General features: G+C 55.1%; 1 protein-coding gene across 1 annotated transcript in view; it reads left to right on the top strand.

Moving 5' to 3' along the window:
* The first annotated feature begins 1927 nt into the window (after positions 1–1927).
* Positions 1928–21932, top strand: part of ARHGAP23 (Rho GTPase activating protein 23) — a 55147-nt gene continuing 35142 nt past the window's right edge. The window contains exons 1-7 of the mRNA XM_038750092.1: positions 1928–2366; positions 4923–4974; positions 5088–5300; positions 5417–5609; positions 12770–12794; positions 16400–16492; positions 18364–18442. Of these exons, the coding sequence (XP_038606020.1) occupies positions 1928–2366; positions 4923–4974; positions 5088–5300; positions 5417–5609; positions 12770–12794; positions 16400–16492; positions 18364–18442 (1094 nt within the window). The remainder of the gene's footprint in view (positions 2367–4922; positions 4975–5087; positions 5301–5416; positions 5610–12769; positions 12795–16399; positions 16493–18363; positions 18443–21932) is intronic.

Genomic DNA, 21932 nt, shown 5'->3' on the forward strand with positions numbered 1-21932 from the left:
CCGTTATTATTGTTATTTTATTACTACATGCAAAGCAGCGGACTGAGTGAAAGGGTTGGTACAATAGAAGCGGAATGAACACGATCCTTGTTCCTCCATCTTGTCTATTGCTCCGTCGGCCCCCTCACCCACGTCCTGCCTCTGACCCGGAATTCCCTCCTCCTTCCTATTTGATAGACCACCACTCTCCCTGCCCTTCAGATTTATTCTAATCCCATCTCTTCCCCAACTAAACCCTCCTTTCTCCCCCTCCCTGTCCCTTCTGTGTTTCCCTTGCGATCGGATCTGCCCCCTTTATAGTCATCCCCAGCCCCACAGTGCTTATGTCCATGTTGGTAATTTCATTATTTCTATCCTCGTCTGTCTCCCTCTCTAGACTGTAAATGCATCATGTGCCTCCTAAGTCTGACGTATTGTCCTCTCCCAAGCATTTAGTTCAGTGTTCTGCGCACTGTACTAAATGCTTGGGAGAGGACCATACATGTGTTCTGCACGCAGTAAACGTGGCTCAGTGGAAAGAGCCCGGGCTTCGGAGTCATAGGTCATGGGTTCAAATCCCGGCTCCGCCAATTGTCAGCTGTGTGACTTTGGGCAAGTCGCTTCACTTCTCTGTGCCTGTTACCTCATCTATAAAATGGGGATTAAGACTGTGAGCCCCCCGTGGGGCAACCTGATCACCTTGTAACCTCCCCAGCAGTTAGAACAGCGCTTTGCATGTAGTAATAATAATAATAATGATGATGATGGCATTTATTAAGCGCTTACTATGTCCACGTGTGTAGTAAGCTTAACAAATGCCATCATTATTATTAGTAGTAGTAAATCATGGCCTAATGGCCAGTCTTTTAGACTGTGAGCCCACTGTTGGGTAGGGACTGTATATGTTGCCAACTTGTACTTCCCAAGCGCTTAGTGCAGTGCTCTGCACACAGTAAGCACTCAATAAATACGATTGATTGATTAATGGATAGAGCATTGTCCTGAAAGTCCAAAGGGTTTGACTCCCCACCTTCCATACTAAACTTGTTGTGGGCAGGGAAATGTGTCTGTTCATTGTTATAGTGTCCCCTCCCAAGTGCTTAATACAGTGTTTTTGCACACAGTAAGCGCTCAAATACGTTTGAAAGAAAGAATGAATGATCTGGGTTATAATCCTGGCTCTGCCACTTGTCTGCTGTGTGACTTTGGGCAAGTCACTGCACTTATGTGTGCCTCCACTCCCTCATCTGTAAAATGGGGAATAAGACCGTGAGCCCCACGTGGGACGGGAACCGTGTCCGACCCGATTTGTCTGTATCCACCCCAGCACTCAGTACAGTGCCTGGCACATAGCGAGTAATTAACCATTACCACTGTTGTTATTATTACCATTGATTGATTGATTGCCCCGCACGGGGTTCACAGTCTCAGAGGGAGGAAGGACAGGAACTGAATCCCCATTTTTCAGATAGGGAAGCTGAGGCCCAGAGAAATCGGAGAAGCGGCGTGGCTCAACGGAAAGAGCCCATAGTACAGTGCTCCGCACGCAGTCAGCGCTCAATAAATACGATTGATTGATTGATTGAAAGAGCCTGATCTTGGGAGTCAGAGGTCCTGGGTTCTAATCCCCGCCCTGCCGCTTGTCAGCTGTGTGACTTTGGGCCAGTCACTTCACTTCTCTGGGCCTCAGTTCCCTCATCTGTCAAATGGGGATGAAGCCTGTGGGACCCCCCGATCACCTTGTATCTCTCCCAGCGTTTAGAACAGTGCTTGGCACATGGTAAGCGCTTAGCAAATACCATCATTATTATTATTATTAAAGCCACAGCAGGGAGGGGTGCGTGGCGGCCCCCCTGGAGGCGGCGGGCTGGGCGCCGTCGTGGCCTCCTCAGGCTGCGGAGGGACCCCGGCCACGTGACCCCCGACCCGCTGCGCGCGCACACCCCTCATGGCCACGCCCCCTCTCCCTGCCGCCAATCCGGGCCCCTCCCCGCCGCGCACGCACACTCCTAGCCACGCCCTCCCCGCGCCCCCTTGTGGCCACGCCCCCCTCTCCGCCGCCAACCCGGGCCCCCCCCACGCCCACACTCCTAGCCACACCCCTCATGGCCACGCCCCCTCGCCCTGCCGCCAATCCGGGCCCCTGCTCGCCCCGCGCGCGCACCCTCCTAGCCACGCCCTCCCTTGTGGCCACGCCCCCTTCACCGGCGACAATCCGGGCCCCTCCCCGCCCGGCGCGCACACTCCTAGCCACGCCCTCCCCGCGCCCCCTTGTGGCCACGCCCCCTTCCTCCGCCGCCAATCCGGGCCCCGCCCCGCGCGCACACTCCCAGCCACGCCCCGGCGCCCCCTTGTGGCCACGTCCCCTTTCACCGGCGCCAATCCGGGCACCTCCCCGCCCCGCGCTCACACCCTTCTTGGCCACGCCCCTTTTCTCTTCCTTCAATCCGGGCCCCGCCCCGCTGCGCGCGCACACTTCCAACCCCCCCCGCGCACCCCCTTTCTGGCCCCACCCCCGCTATCTGCGGCCAATCCGGGCCCCGCTCTGCGCTCACACCCTTCCTGGCCACGCCCCCTTTCTCTGCCACCAATCCGGGCCCCGCCCTGCTGCGCGCGCACACTTCAAGCCCCCCCTTTCTCCACGCGCACCCCGTTTCTGGCCACGCCCCCCCTCTGCCGTCGGCCCGGGCCCCTCCCCGCCCCGCGCGCACCCTCCTAGCCACGCCCCCGCACCCCCTTGTGGCCACTCCCCCTTTCACCGGCGCCAATCCGGGCCCCACCCCGCCCCGCGCACACACTCCTAGCCACGCCCCCGCTCCCCCTTGTGGCCACTCCCCCTTTCACCGCCGCCAACCCGGGCCCTTCCCCGCCCCGCGCGCACTCTCCTAGCCACGCCCTCCCTGCGCACGCTCTTGTGGCCACGCCCCCATTCACCGCCGCCAATCCGGGCCCCTCCCCGGCCCGCGCGCACACTCCTAGCCACGCCCCCGCTCCCCCTTGTGGCCACGCCCCTTTCATCGCTGCCAATCCGGGCCCCGCCCCACCGTGCACACTCAATCCATCAATCAATCAATCAATCGTATTTATTGAGTGCTTACTGTGTGCAGAGCACTGTACTACGCGCTTGGGAAGTACACGTTGGCAACATATGGAGACAGTCCCTACCCAACGGTGGGCTCACAGTCTAAAAGGGGGAGACAGAAAACAAAACCAAACATACTAACAAAATAAAATAAATAGAATAGATATGTACAAGTAAAATAAATAAACAAATAACCCCCCCCGCGCACGCCCTAGTGGCCACGCCCCCTTACTCTGTCATCAATCCGGGCCCCTCCCTGCCCCGCGCGCACACTCCCAGCCACGCCCCCCGCGCTCCCTCGTGGCCACGCCCCCGGTCTCTGCCGCCAATCCTGGCCCTGCCCCGCCCTGCGCGCACCCTACTGGCCACGCCCCCTTTATCTGCCGCCAATCCGGGCCCCTCCCCGGCCCGCAAGCACACTCCTAGCCACGCCCCCGCTCCCCTTGTGGCCACGCCCCCTTCATCGCTGCCAATCCGGGCCCCGCCCCACCGCGCACACTTAATCAATCGTATTTATTGAGCGCTTACTGTGTGCAGAGCACTGTACTACGCGCTTGGGAAGTACACGTCGGCAACATATAGAGACAGTCCCTACCCAACGGTGGGTTCACAGTCTAAAAGGGGGAGACAGAAAACAAAACCAAACATACTAACAAAATGAAATAAATAGACTAGATATGTACAAGTAAAATAAATAAATAAATACCCCCCTTGCGCACGCCCTAGTGGCCACGCCCCCTTTCTCTGCCTACAATCCGGGCCCCGCCCCGCGCGCACACTCCCAGCCCCGCCCCCCGCGCTCCCTCGTGGCCACGCCCCCATCTCTGCAGCCAATCCTGGCCCCGCCCCCCGCTCACGCCCTAGTGGCCACGCCCCCTTTATTTACCGCCAATCCGGGCCCCTCCCCACCCCGCGCGTACACGCCCAGCCACGCCCCCCGCGCTCCCTCGTGGCCACGCCCCCTGTCTCTGCCGCCAATCAGGGCCCCGCCCGGCCGCGCGCGCACCCTCCTAGCCCCGCCCCCCACGCTTTACCGCCTCTCTCCTTCGTCCCCCTCTCCATCCCATCTTACCTCCTTCCCTTTCCCACAGCACCTGCATATATGATGATGACGATGGCATTTGTTAAGCATTTACTATATGCCAAGCACTGTTCTAAGCGCTGGGGGAGGGATGCAGGGTGATCAGGTTGTCCCCCGGGGGCTCACAGTCTTCATCCCCATTTTACAGATGAGGTCCCTGAGGCTCAGAGAAGTTAAGTGACTTGCCCAAGGTCACAGCAGACATGTGGTGGAGCTGGGATTAGAACCCATGACCTCTGACTCCAAAGCCCGTGCTCTTTCCAGTGAGCCACAATGCTTCTCTATGTATATATGTTTGTACATATTCATTACTCTTTATTTATTTATTTTACTTGTACCTATCTATTCTATTTATTTTACTTTGTAGGTATGTTTGGTTTTGTTCTCTGCCTCCCCCTTTTAGACTGTGAGCCCACTGTTGGGTAGGGACCGTCTCTATGTGTTGCCAACTTGGATTTCCCAAGCGCTTAGTCCAGCGCTCTGCACACAGTAAGCGCTCAATTAATACGATTGATTGATTGATTGATTGATACGGGCCCCGCCCCCCCGCGCGCACGCCCTTTCTGGCCCCGCCCCCTTCCCCGTGCCGCCAATCCGGGCCCCGCCCTGCCGCGCTCACGCGCTTCTAGCCCCGCCCCCACGCGAACCCCTTTCTGGCCACGCCCCCTCTCTGCCGTCGGCCCGGGCCCCGCCCCACTGCGCGCGCTCCCCCACTCTGGCCACGCCCCCTCTCCCTGCCGCCCACCCGGGCCCCACCCCGCCCCGCGCGCACCCTCCTAGCCACGCCCCCGCGTCCCCTTGTGGCCACGCCCCCTTTCACCGCCGCCAATCCGTGCCCCTCCCCGCCCCGCCCGCACCCTCCTAGCCACGACCCCACGCACACCTCCGTGGCCACGCCCCTTTCTCCCCGCCATTCCGTGCCCCGCCCCGCGCGCACACTCCTAGCCACGCCCCCGCGTGCCCTTTCGTGGCCACGCCCCTTCCTCCGCCGCCAATCCGGGCCCCTCCCCGCCCCGCGCGCACACTCCTAGCCACGCCCTCCGCGCACGCCCTGGTGACCACGCCCCTTCCTCTGCCGCCAATCCGGGCCCCGCCCCACCGAGAGCGCCCACTCCTAGCCACGCCCCCCGCACGCCCTTGTGGCCACGCCCCCTCCCCGTGCCGCCAATCCGGGCCCCGCCCCTCCGCGCGCGCGCGCTCCCGCCCTCCCCGCTGACGCCCCCTCCCCCCCTCCCCCCCTCCCCCCGGTCCCCGCAGGCGGCCCCGGCCCCGGCCCCGGTCCCGGCCCCGGTCCGGGCCCCCGGCGCGGATGGAGGCCCCGGAGCGCCCCCTGCCGGCGTCCGTGCCGTCCTGCTGCGGAGGAGCGGCCCCCGGGACGGCTCCGACTCCGGCTGCGGCTTCGGCTTCACCCTGCGACACTTGATCGTCTGCCCGCCCGGGACCCGCGCCCGCATCGGGGTAACCGGGGTAACCGGGACACCGGGAAGGGGCAGGGGGCGGGACGGGAAGGGACGGGAGGGGAGGGGAGGGGAGGGGAGGGCCGCCGCCCCCGCCCCGACAGCTCTGAGCAGCGAGGCTCTGGCCAGGGAGCTCAGCTGCCTTATCTGGCCGGTTGTTAGGATGTCTTGTTTTGTTCTCCGTCTCCCCCTTCTAGACGGTGAGCCCGTTGTGGGGTAGGGCCCGTCTCTAGATGTTGCCAACTTGGACTTCCCAAGCGCTTAGTCCAGTGCTCTGCACACAGTAAGCGCTCAGTCAATCCGATTGATTGATTATCTGGCCGCCCCTGCCTCCCTGTCTGTCCTCCCTGCCTGCAGGCCTCCTCGGCCTCCCCTGCCTTCTTGCTCCCCCATCTCTCCATCTTCCCCTGCCTCCTTGTCCACCCCACCTCTCTGTCCCCCCCCGCCTCTCTGCCCCCCCCCCCCGCCTCCCTGTTCTTCCCGGTCTTTCAGTCCTCCCCTGCCTCTCTGTCCCCCTCTGCCTCTCTGCCCCCCCCACCTCCTTGTCCCCCCCCACCTCCTTGTCCCCCCGCCTCCTTGTCCACAGCTAAGTCTGTCCATCCCCTCCTCCTTGTCCCCCCTGCCTCTCTGTCCTCCCCTGCCTCCCTGTCCTTCCCAATCTCTCTGTCCTCCCCTGTCTCCTAGTCCACCCCTGCCTTCTTGTCCACCCCGTCTCCCTGTCCACCCCTGCCTCGTTGTCCACCCCGCCTCTCTGTCCCCCCCGCCTCTCTGTCCTCCCCCGCCTCTCTGTCCTCCCCTGCCTCCCTGCCCCCCCCGCCTCCTTGTCCCCCCACCTCTCTGTCCTCCCCTGCCTCCCTATCCCCCCCTGCCTCCTTGTCCCCCCGCCTCCTTGTCCCCCCTGCCTCTTTGTCCCCCCCACCTCCTTGTCCATCCCTACCTCCTTGTCCACAGCTACCTCTGTCCCCCCCGCCTCTTTGTCCCCCCTGCCTCTTTGTCCCCCCCGCCTCCTTGTCCCCGCCTGCCTCCTTGCCCCCCCCGCCTCCTTGTCTCCCCACCTCCTTGTCCATCCCTACCTCCTTGTCCACAGCTACCTCTGTCCCCCCTGCCTCTTTGTCCCCCCTGTCTCCTTGTCCCCCCCGCCTCCTTGTCCCCCCACCTCCTTGTCCCCCCCGCCTCCTTGTCCATCCCTACCTCCTTGTCCACAGCTACCTCTCTCCACCCTGCCTCCTTGTCCGCCCCGCCTCTCTGTCCTTCCCTGCCTCCATGTCCACCCTTGCCTCCTTGCCTATTCCCATCTCCTTGTCCACCCTGCCCCTTTGTCCTTCCCTGTCTCTCTGTCCTCCCCTGCTTCCCTGTCCTCCCCTGCCTCCTTGTCCACTCCTGCCTCTCCGTCCACCCTGACTCCTTGTCCACTCCTGCCTCTCTGTCCTCCCCTGCCTCCCCATCATCCCCTCCCTGTCCACGCCTCCCTGTTGTCCCCAGTCCCACAGACTCCTCTGAGCCAGGCAGGGCTCCCCTTTAGATGATGATGATGATGATGGCATTTATTAAGCGCTTACTATGTGCCGAGCACTGTTCTAAGCACTGGGGAGGATACAAAGTGATTAGGTTGTCCCACGTGGGGCTCACAGACTTAATCCCCATTTTACAGATGAGGGAACTGAGGCACAGAGAAGTCAAGTAACTTGCCCAAAGTCACACAGCTGACATGTGGCGTAGCCGGGATTTGAACCCATGACCTCTGACTCCAAGTGCCCTTTCCACTGAGCCACACTGCTTCTCTTAGAGAGGGACACTTCCCAGGGGGGCCTCACAGTGTAACCTTTGACCCTTCTGCTGTCTGTCCTGCCGTTATCTTGGACCTTCCCAAGTACAGTGCTCTGCATACAGTAAGTAAATATGATTAACTGACCGACAGTCATCCTCTGGAGCCGAGAGATGCCTTGGGGTTCCCTGACCGTCTAGGGTCTAGGACTTAGTACAGTCCCTGGCACATAGTAAGAGCTTAACGTGTACCATAAAAAAAAAGTGTAAGCCTGTTGTGGGCAGGGAATGTGTCTGTTATGTTCATTCATTCATTCAATCGTATTTATTGAGCGCTAACTGTGTGCAGAGCACTGGACTAAGCGCTTGGGAAGTACAAGTCGGCAACATAGAGAGACAGTCCCGTCCCGACAACGGGCTCACGGTCTAGAAGGGGGAGACGGACGACAAAACAAAACATGTGGACGGGTGTCAAGTCATCAGAATAAATAGAAATAAAGCTAGCTGCACGTCGTTAACCAAATCAATAGAATCGTAAATACGTACAAGGCTAATAAATAGAGTAATAAATCTGTACAAACATATATACAGGTGCTGAGCCCACTGTTGGACAGGGACTGTCTCTATATGTTGCCAATTTGTACTTCCCAAGCGCTTAGTACAGTGCTCTGCACAGAGTAAGCGCTCAATAAATATGATTGATGATGATGATGTGGGGAGGGGGAGGAGGAGAGGAAAGAGGGGGCTGAGTGTGGGAAGGCCTCCTGGAGGAGGTGAGCTCTTAGTAGGGCTTTGAAGGGAGGAAGAGAGCTAGCTTGGCGGATGGGCAGAGGGATTGGGGGCATTCCGGGCCAGGGGGAGGATGTGGGCTGGGGGTCGTGTTGTTCTGTCGTACTCTCAAAAGTGTTTATTTCAGTGCTCTGCACACAGTTAAGCGCTCAGTAAATACGATGGACTGGCTTGACTGACCGAGCGCTCTCCTGGGGCCCCGGGGAAGCTCGCCTCAATCCCCAAATGCGGAACCGGGCTGTTTTGGAGGCTTAGGGGCCTAGGGGAATCAATCAATCAATCAATCGTATTTATTGAGCGCTTACTATGTGCAGAGCACTGGACTAAGCGCTTGGGAAGTACAAATTGGCATCACATAGAGACAGTCCCTACCCAACAGTGGGCTCACAGTCTAAAAGGGGGAAGACAGAGAACAGAACCAAACATACCAACAAAATAAAATAAGTAGGATAGAAATGTACAAGTAAAATAAATAAATAAATAAATAGAGTAATAAATATGTACAACCATATATACATATATACAGGTGCTGTGGGGAAGGGAAGGAGGTAAGATGGGGGGATGGAGAGGGGGACGAGGGGGAGAGGAAAGAAGGGGGGGGGCTGACAGCTGGGGAAGGACCCTGCCCCAAGCCCAAGTCCTGCCATGGACCTACCAACTGGCTACCTTGGCCAGAGCCTCTGGGCAGCTGGGGGAAAGGGCGAGGGTGGGTCCATGGCGGGGGGGGGGGTTGGTATCTGTGACTCTAGAATAATAATAATAATGACATCTGTTAAGCGCTTACCATGTGCGGAGCACTGTTCTAAGCGCTGTGGGGGGATACAAGGTGATCAGGTTCATTCAATCGTATTTATTGAGCGCTTACTGTGTGCAGAGCACTATACTAAGCGCTTGGGAAGTCCAAGTCGGCAACACCTAGAAACGGTCCCTACCCAACAACGGGCTCACAGTCTAGAAGGGGGAGGCAGACGACAAAACGAAACAAGTAGACAGCGCAAATGCTATTATTATTACTTCTCTGTGCCTCAGTTCCCTCATCTGTAAAATCAATCAATCAATCAATCAATCGTATTGAGCGCTTACTGTCCTATGTGGGGCTAACAGTCTTAATCCCCTAAAATTAATCAATCAATCAATCAATCATATTTATTGAGCGCTTACTGTCCTATGTGGGGCTAACAGGCTTAATCCCCATTTTGCAGATGAGGAAACTGAGGCTCAGAGAAGTTAAGTGACTTGCCCAAGGTCACACAGCAGGCATGTGGCGGAGTCGGGATTCGAACCCATGACCTCTGACTCCAAAGCCCGGGCTCTTTCCACTGAGCCACCGAGTCTTATACGAGCTTTCTCCAGATTTGTGTGTGTGGGTGTATACGTGTGTTAGAGGGGAGTGGGATCGGTTGAGTCTGAGAATCAGTCTCTCTGCCTTGGGGGTTGTGGGCCAGCCTGTGGGGAGAGGGGCTGGGGAATCAATCGATCAATCAATCAATCGTATTTATTGAGCGCTTCCTGTGTGCAGAGCACTGTACTAAGCGCTTGGGAAGTACAAGTTGGCAACATATAGAGACAGTCCTTACCCAACAATGGGCTCACAGTCTAAAAGGGGGAGACAGAGAACAAAACCAAACAGACTAACAAAATAAAATAAATAGAATAGATATGTACAAACAAAATAAATAAATAAATAGAATAATAAATCATCATCATCAATCGTATTTATTGAGCACTTACTGTGTGCAGAGCACTGTACTAAGTGCTTGGGAAGTACAAGTTGGCAACATATACAGTCCCTACCCAGTAGTGGGCTCACAGTCTAAAATAATAAATATGTGCAAACATATATACATCTATACAGCTGCTGTGGGGAAGGGAAGGAGGTAAGATGGGGGGATGGAGAGGGGGACGAGGGGGAGAGGAAGGAAGGGGCTCAGTCTGGGAAGGCCTCCTGGAGGAGGTGAGCTCTCAGTAGGGCCTTAAGTAGGGAATCTCTTCATCTCCTCCCTCCTGGGGGTTGAGTGAGGGGAAAAGCAAGGAAAGAGAACAGGAAGCATGTCAGTCAGTCATATTTATTGAACGCTTACTGTGTGCAGAGCACTGCCCTAAGCGCTTGGGAGAGTACCTACCTCCTTCCCCTCTCCATAGCATCATCATCAATCGTATTTATTGAGCGCTTACTATGTGCAGAGCACTGTACTAAGCGCTTGGGAAGTACAAATTGGCAACATATAGAGACAGTCCCTACCCAACAGTGGGCTCACAGTCTAAAAGGGGGAGACAGAGAACAAAACCAAACATACCAACAAAATACAATAAGTAGAATAAATATGTACAAGGTGCTCCCCAGGTGCACCTGTATATATGTTTGTACGGATTTATTACTCTATTTTACTTGTACGTATTATTCTTTTTGTTAATGATGCGCATTTTGCTTTAATTCTTTTTGTTCTGACGACTTGACACCCGTCCACATGTTTTGTTTTGTCCTCCGTCTCCCCCTTCTAGACCGTGAGCCCGTTGGTGGGTAGGGACAGTCTCTATATGATGCCGACTTGTACTCCCCAAGCGCTTAGTCCAGTGCCCTGCACACAGTAAGCGCTCAATAAATACGATTGAACGAAGGAATGAATCCAATATAACAATAGGACAGACATATTCCCTGCTCACAATGAGCTGGGACTTCCAGAGGAACTTCCTGCTGATCAGAGCTGTCCATACCTGGGGTGCAAGAGGACCGTCTGTGGCCCCGGTGCCTTTCTGCTCCCAGCGTGGCTCAATGGAAAGAGCCCGGGCTTGGGAGTCAGAGGTCATGGGTTCAAATCCCGGCTCCGCCAGTTGTCAGCTGGGTGACCCTGGGCGAGTCACTTCACCTCTCTGCGCCTCAGTGACCGCATCTGTCAAATGGGGATGAAGACTGTGAGCCCCCCAGGGGGCAACCTGATTATCTTGTATCCTCCCCAGCGCTTAGAACGGTGCTTTGCACATAGTAAGCGCTCAACAGATGCCATTATTATTATTATTATTATGGGAAGCATTACCAGCATCTGGCCTGCCGCTGCAGCCGGACGGCCCCGACCCTTGACCCCGGATCCTCGGGGGAAGACGAGTCCCTTCCTGCCGCCCTTGCCCCTGGCGAGCTGGCAGCGGGGCAGACCGTGGGTAGCTCTGGGCGGCAGGTGCCTCATTCATTCATTTATTCATTCAATCATATTTATTGAGCGCTTACTGTGTGCAGAGCACTGTACTGAGCGCTTGGGAAGTACAAGTTGGCAACACCTAGAGACAGTCACTACCCAACAGTGGGCTCACAGTCTAGAAGGGGGAGACAGACAAGAAGACAAAACATATTAACAAAATAAAATAAGTAGAATAAATATGGACAAACAAAATAAATAGAGTAATAAATACGTACAAACATATATACATGCATATGGCTGCCCACAATGTGTAGAAGGGGGGGACGTTAATATAAATAGGTAGATAAATGAGTAAATCAATTACAAATATACACATCCGTGCTGTGGGGATGGGAGGAAGGATGAAGGAGGAAATAAGAGTGACGCAGAAGGGAGTGGGAGAAGAGGAAAGGAGGGCTTAGTCGGGGAAGACTTCCTGGAGATGTGACTTTCAATCATCATCATCATCATCATCAATCGTATTTATTGAGCGCTTACTATGTGCAGAGCACTGTACTAAGCGCTTGGGAAGTACAAATTGGCAACATCTAGAGACAGTCCCTACCCAACAGTGGGCTCACAGTCTAAAAGGGGGTGACAGAGAACAAAACCAGACATACTAACAAAATAAAATAAATAGACTAGATATGTACAAGTAAAATAAATAAATAGATTAATAAATATGTACAAACATATATCCAGGTGCTGTGGGGAAGGGAAGGAGGTAAGAAGGGGGAATGGAGAGGGGGACGAGGGGGAGAGGAAGGAAGGGGCTCAGTCTGGGAAGGCCTCCTGGAGGAGGTGAGCTCTCAATAGGGCCTTGAAGGGAGGAAGAGAGCCAGCTTGGCGGAGGGGCAGAGGGATTGGGGGCATTCCGGGCCCGGGGGATGACGTGGGCCGGGGGTCGATGGCGGGACGGGCGAGAACGAGGTACGGTGAGGAGATTAGCGGTGGCAGAGGAGCGGAGGGTGCGGGCTGGGCTGGAGAAGGAGAGAAGGGAGGGGAGGGAGGAGGGGGCCAGGGGATGGATGGACGGCCTGGAAGCCCAGGGTGAGGAGTTTCTGCCTGATGCGCAGATTGATTGGTAGCCACTGGAGATTTTTGAGGAGTTTTTGAGTGGGGGACGGCAATTATCTGTCAGATTTGAGGAAGGCGGGCGTTCCAGGCCAGAGGTGGGATGTGGGCGAGACAGATGAGACGGAGGCACAGTGCGATGGTTAGCGTTAGACAGACAAGTTTTCGGGTTGGGTTGTAGTCTTCTAGACCGTGAGCCCACTGTTCGGTAGGGCCTCGTGGTTGAGCCCGGGTCCCCCCCCATAAGATGAAGCGGTTGCCCACCCTCTAGAGTCCGGCGGCGTGGGTCGGGGACCCGCCCAGCCCTCGGTGGGGGCCCGCTGCCGCCGCCAGCAACAGCCGCTCACGCCCGTCTCCCTCTTCTCCGCAGGCGGAAGATGATGGCGGCCGCCAAGGTAAGGAAAGCCAGAATCGGCCCCCGGTCTCTCCCGTGTCTCGCTCCGGTAGACCTGCCTTCGGCTCTTTGTCTGTCTGTTTCTACACTGTTCCCCCCCTTTTTTTTTTTAAACAGCATTTATTAAGCGCTTACTATGTGCGAAGCACCGTTCTAAGCGCTGGGGAGGTTACAAGGTGATGAGGCTGTCCCACGGGGGGCTCCCAGTCTTAATTCCCATTTTATAGACGAGGGAACTGAGGCCCAGAGGAGTGAAGTGACTCGCCCAAAGTCACCCAGCTGACAAGTGGCAGAGCCGGGATTGGAACCCATGACCTCTGACTCCAAAGCCCGGGCTCTTGCCACTGAGCCACGCTGCTTCTTCCTCTCGGTCTCCATCGCCTCACGACGGGTTCTGCCTGGGGGCCATGTCATCATCATCAGTCGTATTTATTGAGCGCTTACTATGTGCAGAGCACTGTACTAAGCGCTTATGTCCTCTCTGTGAGCCTGCCTGCTGGGGTGCATGTTTGTATATGGGTGGGTGGGTGGTGGGGCTGCTCTGACCCCTCAGCCACCTTCAGTCAATCGTATTTATTGAGCGCTTACTGTGTGCAGAGCACTGTACTAAGCGCTTAACACCGTGGACCACTCCTTTCTCCCAGAAATAATAATAATAATAAGGATGGCATTTATTAAGCCCATGGGATGAAAGGACCCGGCATTTGAACCAGAGAATAACCTGAGAACCTTTTAGACTGTGAGCCCACTGTTGGGTAGGGACTGTCTCTATGTGTTGCCAATTTGTACTTCCCAAGCGCTTAGTACAGTGCTCTGCACATAGTAAGCGCTCAATAAATACGATTGATTGATTGAATAATAATAATAATATTGGTATTTGTTAAGCGCTTACTATGTGCAGAGCACTGTTCTAAGCGCTGGGGTAGATACAAGGTGATCAGGTTGTCCCACGTGGGGCTCACAGTCTTCATCCCCATTTTACAGATGAGGGAACTGAGGCCCGGAGAAGTGAAGCGACTTGCCCAAAGTCACCCAGCTGACAAGTGGCGGAGCCGGGATTCGAACCCACGACCTCTTGACTCCAAAGCCCGGGCTCTTTCCACTGAGCCACGCTGCTTCTCTTTTATTAAGCACTTACTACGTGCAAAGCACTGTTCTAAGAGCTGGGGAGGATACGGGGTGATCAGGTTCTAGACTGTGAGCCCGCTGTTGGGTAGGGACCGTCTCTATATGTTGCCAACTTGTCCTTCCCGAGCGCTTAGTACAGTGCTCTGCAGTGTCTCCCCCTCCCCCCGCCCCCCGGGAATGCCATCTGCTCGAGGGCAGGGTCAGCAGCTTCTACTTGAATGTACACTTTCTAATGCTGATGATGGTTATGGGTGCGTCTGTGGGTGTAACTGTTTGTCTATGATTGGGTGTGTTTGCCTGGGCGAAGGAGCCCGGGCTTTGGAGTCAGAGGTCATGGGTTCAAATCCCGGCTCCGCCAACTGTCAGCTGTGTGACTTGGGGCAAGTCACTTAACTTCTCTGGGCCTCAGTTCCCTCATCTGGAAAATGGGGATGAGGACTGTGAGCCCCCCGTGGGACAACCTGATCGCCTTGTAACCCCCCCAGCGCTTAGAACGGTGCCTTGCACATAGTAAGCGCTTAACAAATGCCGTCATTATTATTATTAAGGCCCAGGAGGCCTTCCCAGACTGAGCCCCCTCCTATTCTATTTATTTTATTTTGTTAGTATGTTTGGTTTTGTTCTCTGTCTCCCCCTTCTAGACTGTGAGCCCACTGTTGGGTAGGGACTGTCTCTGTATGTTGCCAGCTTGTACTTCCCAAGCGCTTAGTACAGTGCTCTGCACACAGTAAGCACTCAATAAATACGACTGATTGATTGATTGATTCCTCTCCCTCTCCTCTCCTTCCCCATTCCCCCCGCCTTACCTCCTTCCCCTCCCCACAGCACCTGTATATAAGTTTGTACGGATTTACTACTCTATTTATTTTATTTGTACATATTTATTCTATTTACTTTATTTTGTTAATATGTCTTGTTTTGTCGTCTGTCTCCCCCTTCTAGACTGTGAGCCCACTGTTGGGGAGGGGCTGTCTCTATATGTTGCCAATTTGTACTTCCCAAGCGCTTAGTCCAGTGCTCTGCACACAGTAAGCGCTCAATAAATACGATTGAATGAATGAATTATTATTATTATTTATATGGGAGTCTGTGTGAATGGCTGTGACCTTGGGCAAGTCACTTCACTTCTCCGTGCCTGAGTTACCTCGTCTGTAAAATGGGGATTGAGACTGTGAGCCCCCCCTCCATGGGACAGGGACCGTGTCCAACTAGATTCGCTTGTATTCACCACAGCGCTTAGTACAGTGCCTGTCACATAGTAGGCGCTTAACAAATACCATAAACATCGTCATCATCGTGAGTCTTTGAGCGTGGCAGAAAACGTGCGTGCGGAGGTTCACAGTGCACCCCCAGGCCCCACCCCACTGCTCACCTTCTGCTCCCTCCCAGCGCTTAGAACAGTGCTCTGCACATAGTAAGCGCTTAACAAATGCCATCATTATTATTATTATTATTCAAGGCCCTACTGAGAGCTCACCTCCTCCAGGAGGCCTTCCCAGACTGAGCCCCCTCCTTCCTCTCCCTCTCCATCCCCCCCGCCTTACCTCCTGCCCTTCCCCACAGCACCTGCCTATATGTTTGTACGGATTTATTACTCTATTTATTTATTTATTCATTTTACTTGTACATATCTATTCTACTTATTTTATTTTGTTAATATGTTTTGTTTTGTCGTCCGTCTCCCCCTTCTAGACTGTGAGCCCGCTGTTGGGTAGGGACCGTCTCTATACGTTGCCAACTTGGACTGCCAACTTGCTTGAGAAGCAGCGTGGCTCAGTGGAAAGCGCACGGGCTTTGGAGTAAGAGGTTATGGGTTCGAATCCCGCTCCCCCACAGGTCTGCTGTGTGACCTTGGGCAAGTCACTTAACTTCTCTGAGCCTCAGTTACCTCATCTGTAAAATGGGGATTAAGGCTGTGAGCCCCACGTGGGCCCACTGTTGGGTAGGGACCGTCTCTATATGTTGCCAACTTGTACTTCCCAAGCGCTTAGTCCAGTGCTCTGCACACAGTAAGCGCTCAATAAATACGATTGATTGATTGACAACTTGATCACCCTGTGTTCCCCCCCCAGCGCTTAGAACAGTGCTCTTCACATAGTAAGCGCTTAACAAATGCCATCATTATTATTATTATTAAGCAGTGTGGCTCAGTGGAAAGAGCACGGGCTTTGGAGCCAGAGGTCATGGGTTCGAATCCTGACTGCCACTTGTCAGCTGTGTGACTTTGGGCAAGTCACTTCACTTCTCTGGGCCTCAGTTCCCTCATCTGGAAAATGGGGGTGAAGGTTGTGAGCCCCCCGTGGGACAACCGGATCACCTTGTATACCCCCCAGCGCTTAGAACGGTGCCTTGCACATAGTAAGCGTTTAATAAATGCCATTATTATTATTGTACTTCCCAAGCGCTTAGTCCAGGGCTCGGCACACAGTAAGCGCTCAATAAATACGGTCGAACGACATGAATGAATGCTCCCCACAGGGCCCCCTCGCAGCCGCCTGCAGCCCGTGGACACCATCTTTGTGAAGAGCGTGAAGGCGAATGGCCCAGCCCAGCAGGCCGGCCTGCGCACCGGTCAGTGGGGCAGCTCGGGGGAGGTGGCCCGGGGCGGGACGCCGGGGCCCTCTCCGTCCCCGTCTCTCCCCTTGGGCCTCTCCCCGGCCCGGCTCGCCCTCCTCCTCCTCCTCCTCCTCCTCCTCCTCCTCCACACTCTAAATGTCCGGTTGCTGCCGTCACCGGACCGGAGCCCTCCGGGGCGGTGGGCGGGGGCTTCAGGCTGGGCTCCCTCGTGCCCGGGCCACCGGGCAGCAGCTGCCAGGCAGGATGTGGCTTCACCTCGGCAGATCGGGAAGCAGCGTGAGCCCGGGCTTTGGAGTCAGAGGTCACGGGTTCAAATCCCGGCTCCGCCGATTGGCAGCTGGGTGACTTTGGGCAAGTCTCTGGGCCTCAGTTACCTCATCTGGAAAATGGGGATGAAGACTGTGAGCCCCCCCGTGGGACAACCTGATCACCTTGTAACCTCCCCAGCGCTTAGAACGGTGCTTTGCACATAGTAAGCGCTTAATAAATGCCGTTATTATTATTATCGGGGCCCGGGGCAGGCCGGAGCTATATGCCCTGTGGCCGGGGTGCTAACAACACATCTTTGGGCCTCGGTTTCCCCAGGACGATTGTCCAGCTCCTCCGACTTGTGTTTCTCGTTCGTGTCTCTCTCCGTGTCTACCGGTGTGTCTGACTGACCACCAACCTGTCTCTTTCTGAGTCTCTCTGTGCCTCTTCCTAACTACTGTAGTAGCTTCCTCATTGATCTCCCCCCCTCCAGCCTCTCCCCCATTGCTGCCGCCGCTTCTGTCCCGATCATCTTCCTGAAGCGCACTCAGCCCACATCTCTCCTCTCCTCTCCTCTAAGCCGCGCGCTGGCTCCCCGTGTCCCTCTGCAACGAGGAAAAACTCATGGCCTTCGGCTTCGAGGCCATTCCTAGCTTTCCCTGCTTGACCTGACTGCTCCGGTCACCCGCTATTCCCCAGTTCCTCGTCTTTGCTCTTCCCAAACCAACTTTCACCCTCGGCTTCAAGGCTGTCCATCCCCTGGCCCCCTCCTACCTCACCTCCCTTCTCTCCTTCTCCAGCCCAGCCCACACCCTTCGCTCCTCTGCCGCTAATCTCCTCACCGTTAGGCCTCGTTCTCGCCTGTCCTGCCATCGACCCCCGGCCCACGTCCTCCCCCAGGCCCGGAATGCCCTCCCTCTGCCCATCCGCCAAGCTGGCTCTCTTCCTCCCTTCAAGGCCCTACTGAGAGCTCACCTCCTCCAGGAGGCCTCCCCACACTCAGCCCCCTCCTTCCTCTCCCCCTCGTCCCCCTCTCCATCCCCCCATCTTACCTCCTTCCCTTCCCCACAGCACCTGTATATATGTTTGTACGTATTTATTACTCTATTTATTTTACTTGTACATACCTATTCTATTTTATTTTGTTAGTATGTTTGGTTTTGTTCTCCGTCTCCCCCTTCTAGACTGTGAGCCCACTGTTGGGTAGGGACTGTCTCTAGAAGTTGCCAACTTGGACTTCCCAAGCGCTTAGTCCAGTGCTCTGCACACAGTAAGAGCTCCATAAATACGATTGATTGATTCCCCTCTCTCCCCGTCTCACTCTGTGGCCTGCCTCAGCTAGCAGACACCGGTGACCATCTCAAAGAAGCCGAGGTGCTCCCTCTTGCCACCAAGGCTCCCTTCCTGTGTCCTCCCCAGTCCTCCCCGCCTGTCCCCCTCCCCTCTCCCTCAAGGCTGGAGTTGGGGTCGATGATTGTTGTCACCCAGTCCGGTTCTCACCTCTCTGAGAGTGCTGAGGCCCTCCTCCCCGCCCTGGGCCCGTCCGCCGAGGAGGCAGAGACGCAAGCAGGGGCTTGTGGAGGCCTCAACTTACCGGTGTCACCGTGTGCCTGCAGGGGATCGACTGGTGAAAGTGAATGGGGAAACCGTCACTGGCAAAACCTACTCACAAGTCATCGCCCTGATCCAGAACAGGTGAGCGTGGGGGGCCTGGGGAGCCCCAGACCCTGCTTGCTGGTGGAAGGAACTGACGCGGCAATGGGTTTTTCTCCCTCCATCCTCCCTCCCTTCACCGATCAATAGTATTTACCGAGCACTTACTCCGTGCAGAGCACAGCGGTCGGAAGAGCACAACAGAATTAGTAGATCTCGGCCCTTAAGCTGTCGTGGGAGACGGACAGTAAAATAAAGTCCAGGCCGGGGAGACGACGGAGTTTAAAGGTCTGGACAGCAGTGCTTCCGGCGAGTAACCGAGTGCTGAGGTGATGCGGAAATACTGAAGCGAAGGGTGAAGAGTTGGGCTTTTGTCACGTTGAGTTGGAGGTGATTTGGAAGTCGACCACATAGGGATGGTAGTCGAAGCCCCGAGAGGGGGTGAGCCCCCCAGGGGAGTGAGTGTAGATCGAGGACGGAAGAGAACCCACAGCTGATCCCTGAGAGACCCCTCCGCCGCCACGCCAGCCCCCAGACCCCCACCCCAGCCACGGTGAGTGGGTGGGAGGCCGAGGAGGGGCCGGCTAAGGGTCCAGAAGGGACGGCCAGAGAGGAGGAGAACCGGGGAGGACGGTGTCGGAGAAACCGAGGTTCGATAGTGTTTCCAGGAGAAGGGGGTGGCCCGTAGGGTCCGAGGGGGACGAGGGTGGAGTTGAGGCCGTTAAATTTGGCCAGGAGGAGGTCGTCGGTGACCTTGGAGGGAGTCGGAGGAGAGGGAGTGGAGGCAGCAGGTGCATACAACCTGTTTGAAGAGTTTGGACAGCGTGGGTGGAGGGAGATGGGGCAACAGCTGAATGGGGCCCTGGGGTGGAGCGAGGGGAAGAGACCCGTGGACCTAGATTTGAAAGCAGAGGGTAAGGAGCTATGAGAGAGTGAGTGGTTAGGGAGGGAAGAGAGGAAGCCCAAAGGATGGGGTTGGAGGCGCAGGTGGAGGGGGTGGACTTTTCAAACGAGGAGGGAGAGCACCTCTTGAGAGATGGAAGGAGGGCAGGAGGGAGCTGGGGAGGCGACCGGGAGACTATGGGGGGTTGGCACCTGGTGCTTTCCGTTTTGTCAAGCAAGGAGTTGGCAAGAGCATCATGGCCATCCCCTGGCCCCACACTGCCCACCCTCCCTCAGTTTTGTCCCACTCTGCCCACTGCGGGGAGGCCGAAGCCCACTGAGGTCCTCACTCCCACCCGGGGACCGAGTAGGGGTTTTCTTCTTTAGAGTCTGGCCTAGCAGTAGCAGTAGTATTAGCATTTATGAAGAGCTGACTTTAGTCAGTGACCTGTATTAAGCCCTGGGACGTGAAAATCAGAATCAACTAGCTGTTGGTAAGAAAGAGAAAAGAGAAGCAGCGTAGCTCAGTGGAAAGAGCCCGGGCTTTGGAGTCAGAGGTCATGGGTTTGAATTCCGGCTCCGCCAATTGTCAGCTGTCACTTCACTTCTCTGGGCCTCAGTGACCTCATCTGTAAAGTGGGGATGAAGACTGTGAGCCCCCCGGGGGACAACCTGATCAACTTGTAACCTTCCCAGTGCTTAGAACAGTGCTTTGCACATAGTAAGCGCTTAATAAATGCCATTATTATTATTATTATTATTACAGAAGGCTGGGAACAGTAGCATGGAGCGGTAACGATAGCTACCGGCCACCTAATGAGTACAATGCACTGTACTAAGTGCTTGGGAAGGTACACCAGAAACACAAGACTCTCAATCGTATTTATTAACCACTTAATGTGTGTAGAGCATTGTGCTAAGCACTTGGGAAGTAAAATACAACAATATAACAGAGTTGGTAGACACGTTGCCTGCCCACAGAGAGCTTACGGTCTGGACAGGGAGATGGATGTTAATATAAATTAAAATAAATACTGGATAGGTGCATAAATACTATGGGGCCGAGAGGGGTGATTAAAGGGAGCAAATCCAAGTGCAAGGGTGACGCAGAAGGAAGTGGGAAAAGAGGAAATGAGGTCTTAGTCGGGGAAGGCTTCTTGGAGAAGAAGATGTGCCTTCAGTAAAGCTTTGAAAGTGGGGAGTGTGATGGTCTGTCGGATAAGAAGAGGGAGGGCACTCCAGGCCAGAGGCAGGACGTGGGAGAGAGGTCGGTGGTGAGGTAGATAATAATAATAATAATAATAATAATAATAATGATAATGGCATTTGTCAAGCGCTTGCTATATGCCAAGCACTGTTCTAATCAATCGTATTTATTGAGCGCTTACTGTGTGCAGAGCACTGGGCTAAGCGCTTGGGAAGTACAAGTTGGCAACATATATAGAGACAGTCCCTACCCAACAGTGGGCTCACAGTCTAAGTGCTGGGGAGGAGAAAAGGTGATCAGATTGTCCCACGTGGGGCTCACAGTCTTCATCCCCATTTTGCAGATGAGGTCACTGAGGCCCAGAGAAGTGAAGTGACTTGCCCAAAGTCACCCAGCTGACAACTGGCAGAGTCGGGATTTGAACCCACGACCTCTGACTCCCAAGCCCGGGCTCTTTCCACTGAGCCAGGCCGCTGTTCTAGATGAGATCGAGGTACCCGGAAAGAGCGCAGGTTCCAATCCTAGTTCTGCCACTGGCCTTCTGGATGACCTTGAGCAAGTTAATCCGTCTCTCTGGACAGCTGTTTCCTGAGACAGGGCATCCGCTCTTCTAGACTGTGAGCCCGCTGTTGGGTAGGGACCGTCTCTATATGTTGCCAACTTGGACTTCCCAAGCGCTTAGGCCAGTGCTCTGCACACAGTAAGCGCTCAATAAATACGATTGAATGAATGATTGATTGATTGACTCTCAAGCCCGGGCTCTTTCCATTGAGCCACGCTGCTTCTGTACGTAATGATGTTTTGTGTACAAAGTAATGATGTAGTATACAGCCATAATTCTGTTTATTCTGATAGTATTGACACCTGCCTACTTATTTTGTTGTGTGTCTCCCCCTTCTAGACCGTGAGCCCGTTGCTGGGTAGGGACTGTCGCTATGTGCTCCCGATTTGTACTTCCCAAGCGCTTAGTCCAGTGCTCTGCACACAGTAAGCGCTCAATAAATAGGATTGATTGATTGATTGATTGACTCTCAAGCCCGGGCTCTTTCCATTGAGCCACGCTGCTTCTGTATGTAATGATGTTTTGTGTACATAGTAACGTAGTATACAACTATAATTCTGTTTATTCTGATAGTATTGACACCTGCCTACTTATTTTGTTGTGTGTCTCCCCCTTTTAGACTGTGAGCCCACTGTTGGGTAGGGACTGTCTCTATATGTTGCCAACTTGGACTTCCCAAGCGCTTAGTACATGCTCTGCACACAGTAAGCGCTCAATAAATACGATTGATGATGATGATGATGCTCTGCACACAGCAAGCGCTCAATAAATACGATTGAATGAATGAATGCAATCCACCCTCCCTCTTAGGCTGTGAGCCCTGGGTGGGGCGGGGATTGCGTCTGGCCCGATTCTCCTGTATTCGTCCCCGTGTTGAGCAC

Source organism: Tachyglossus aculeatus, chromosome 8, assembly GCF_015852505.1.
Source record: "Tachyglossus aculeatus isolate mTacAcu1 chromosome 8, mTacAcu1.pri, whole genome shotgun sequence".
Taxonomy (NCBI): domain Eukaryota; kingdom Metazoa; phylum Chordata; class Mammalia; order Monotremata; family Tachyglossidae; genus Tachyglossus; species Tachyglossus aculeatus.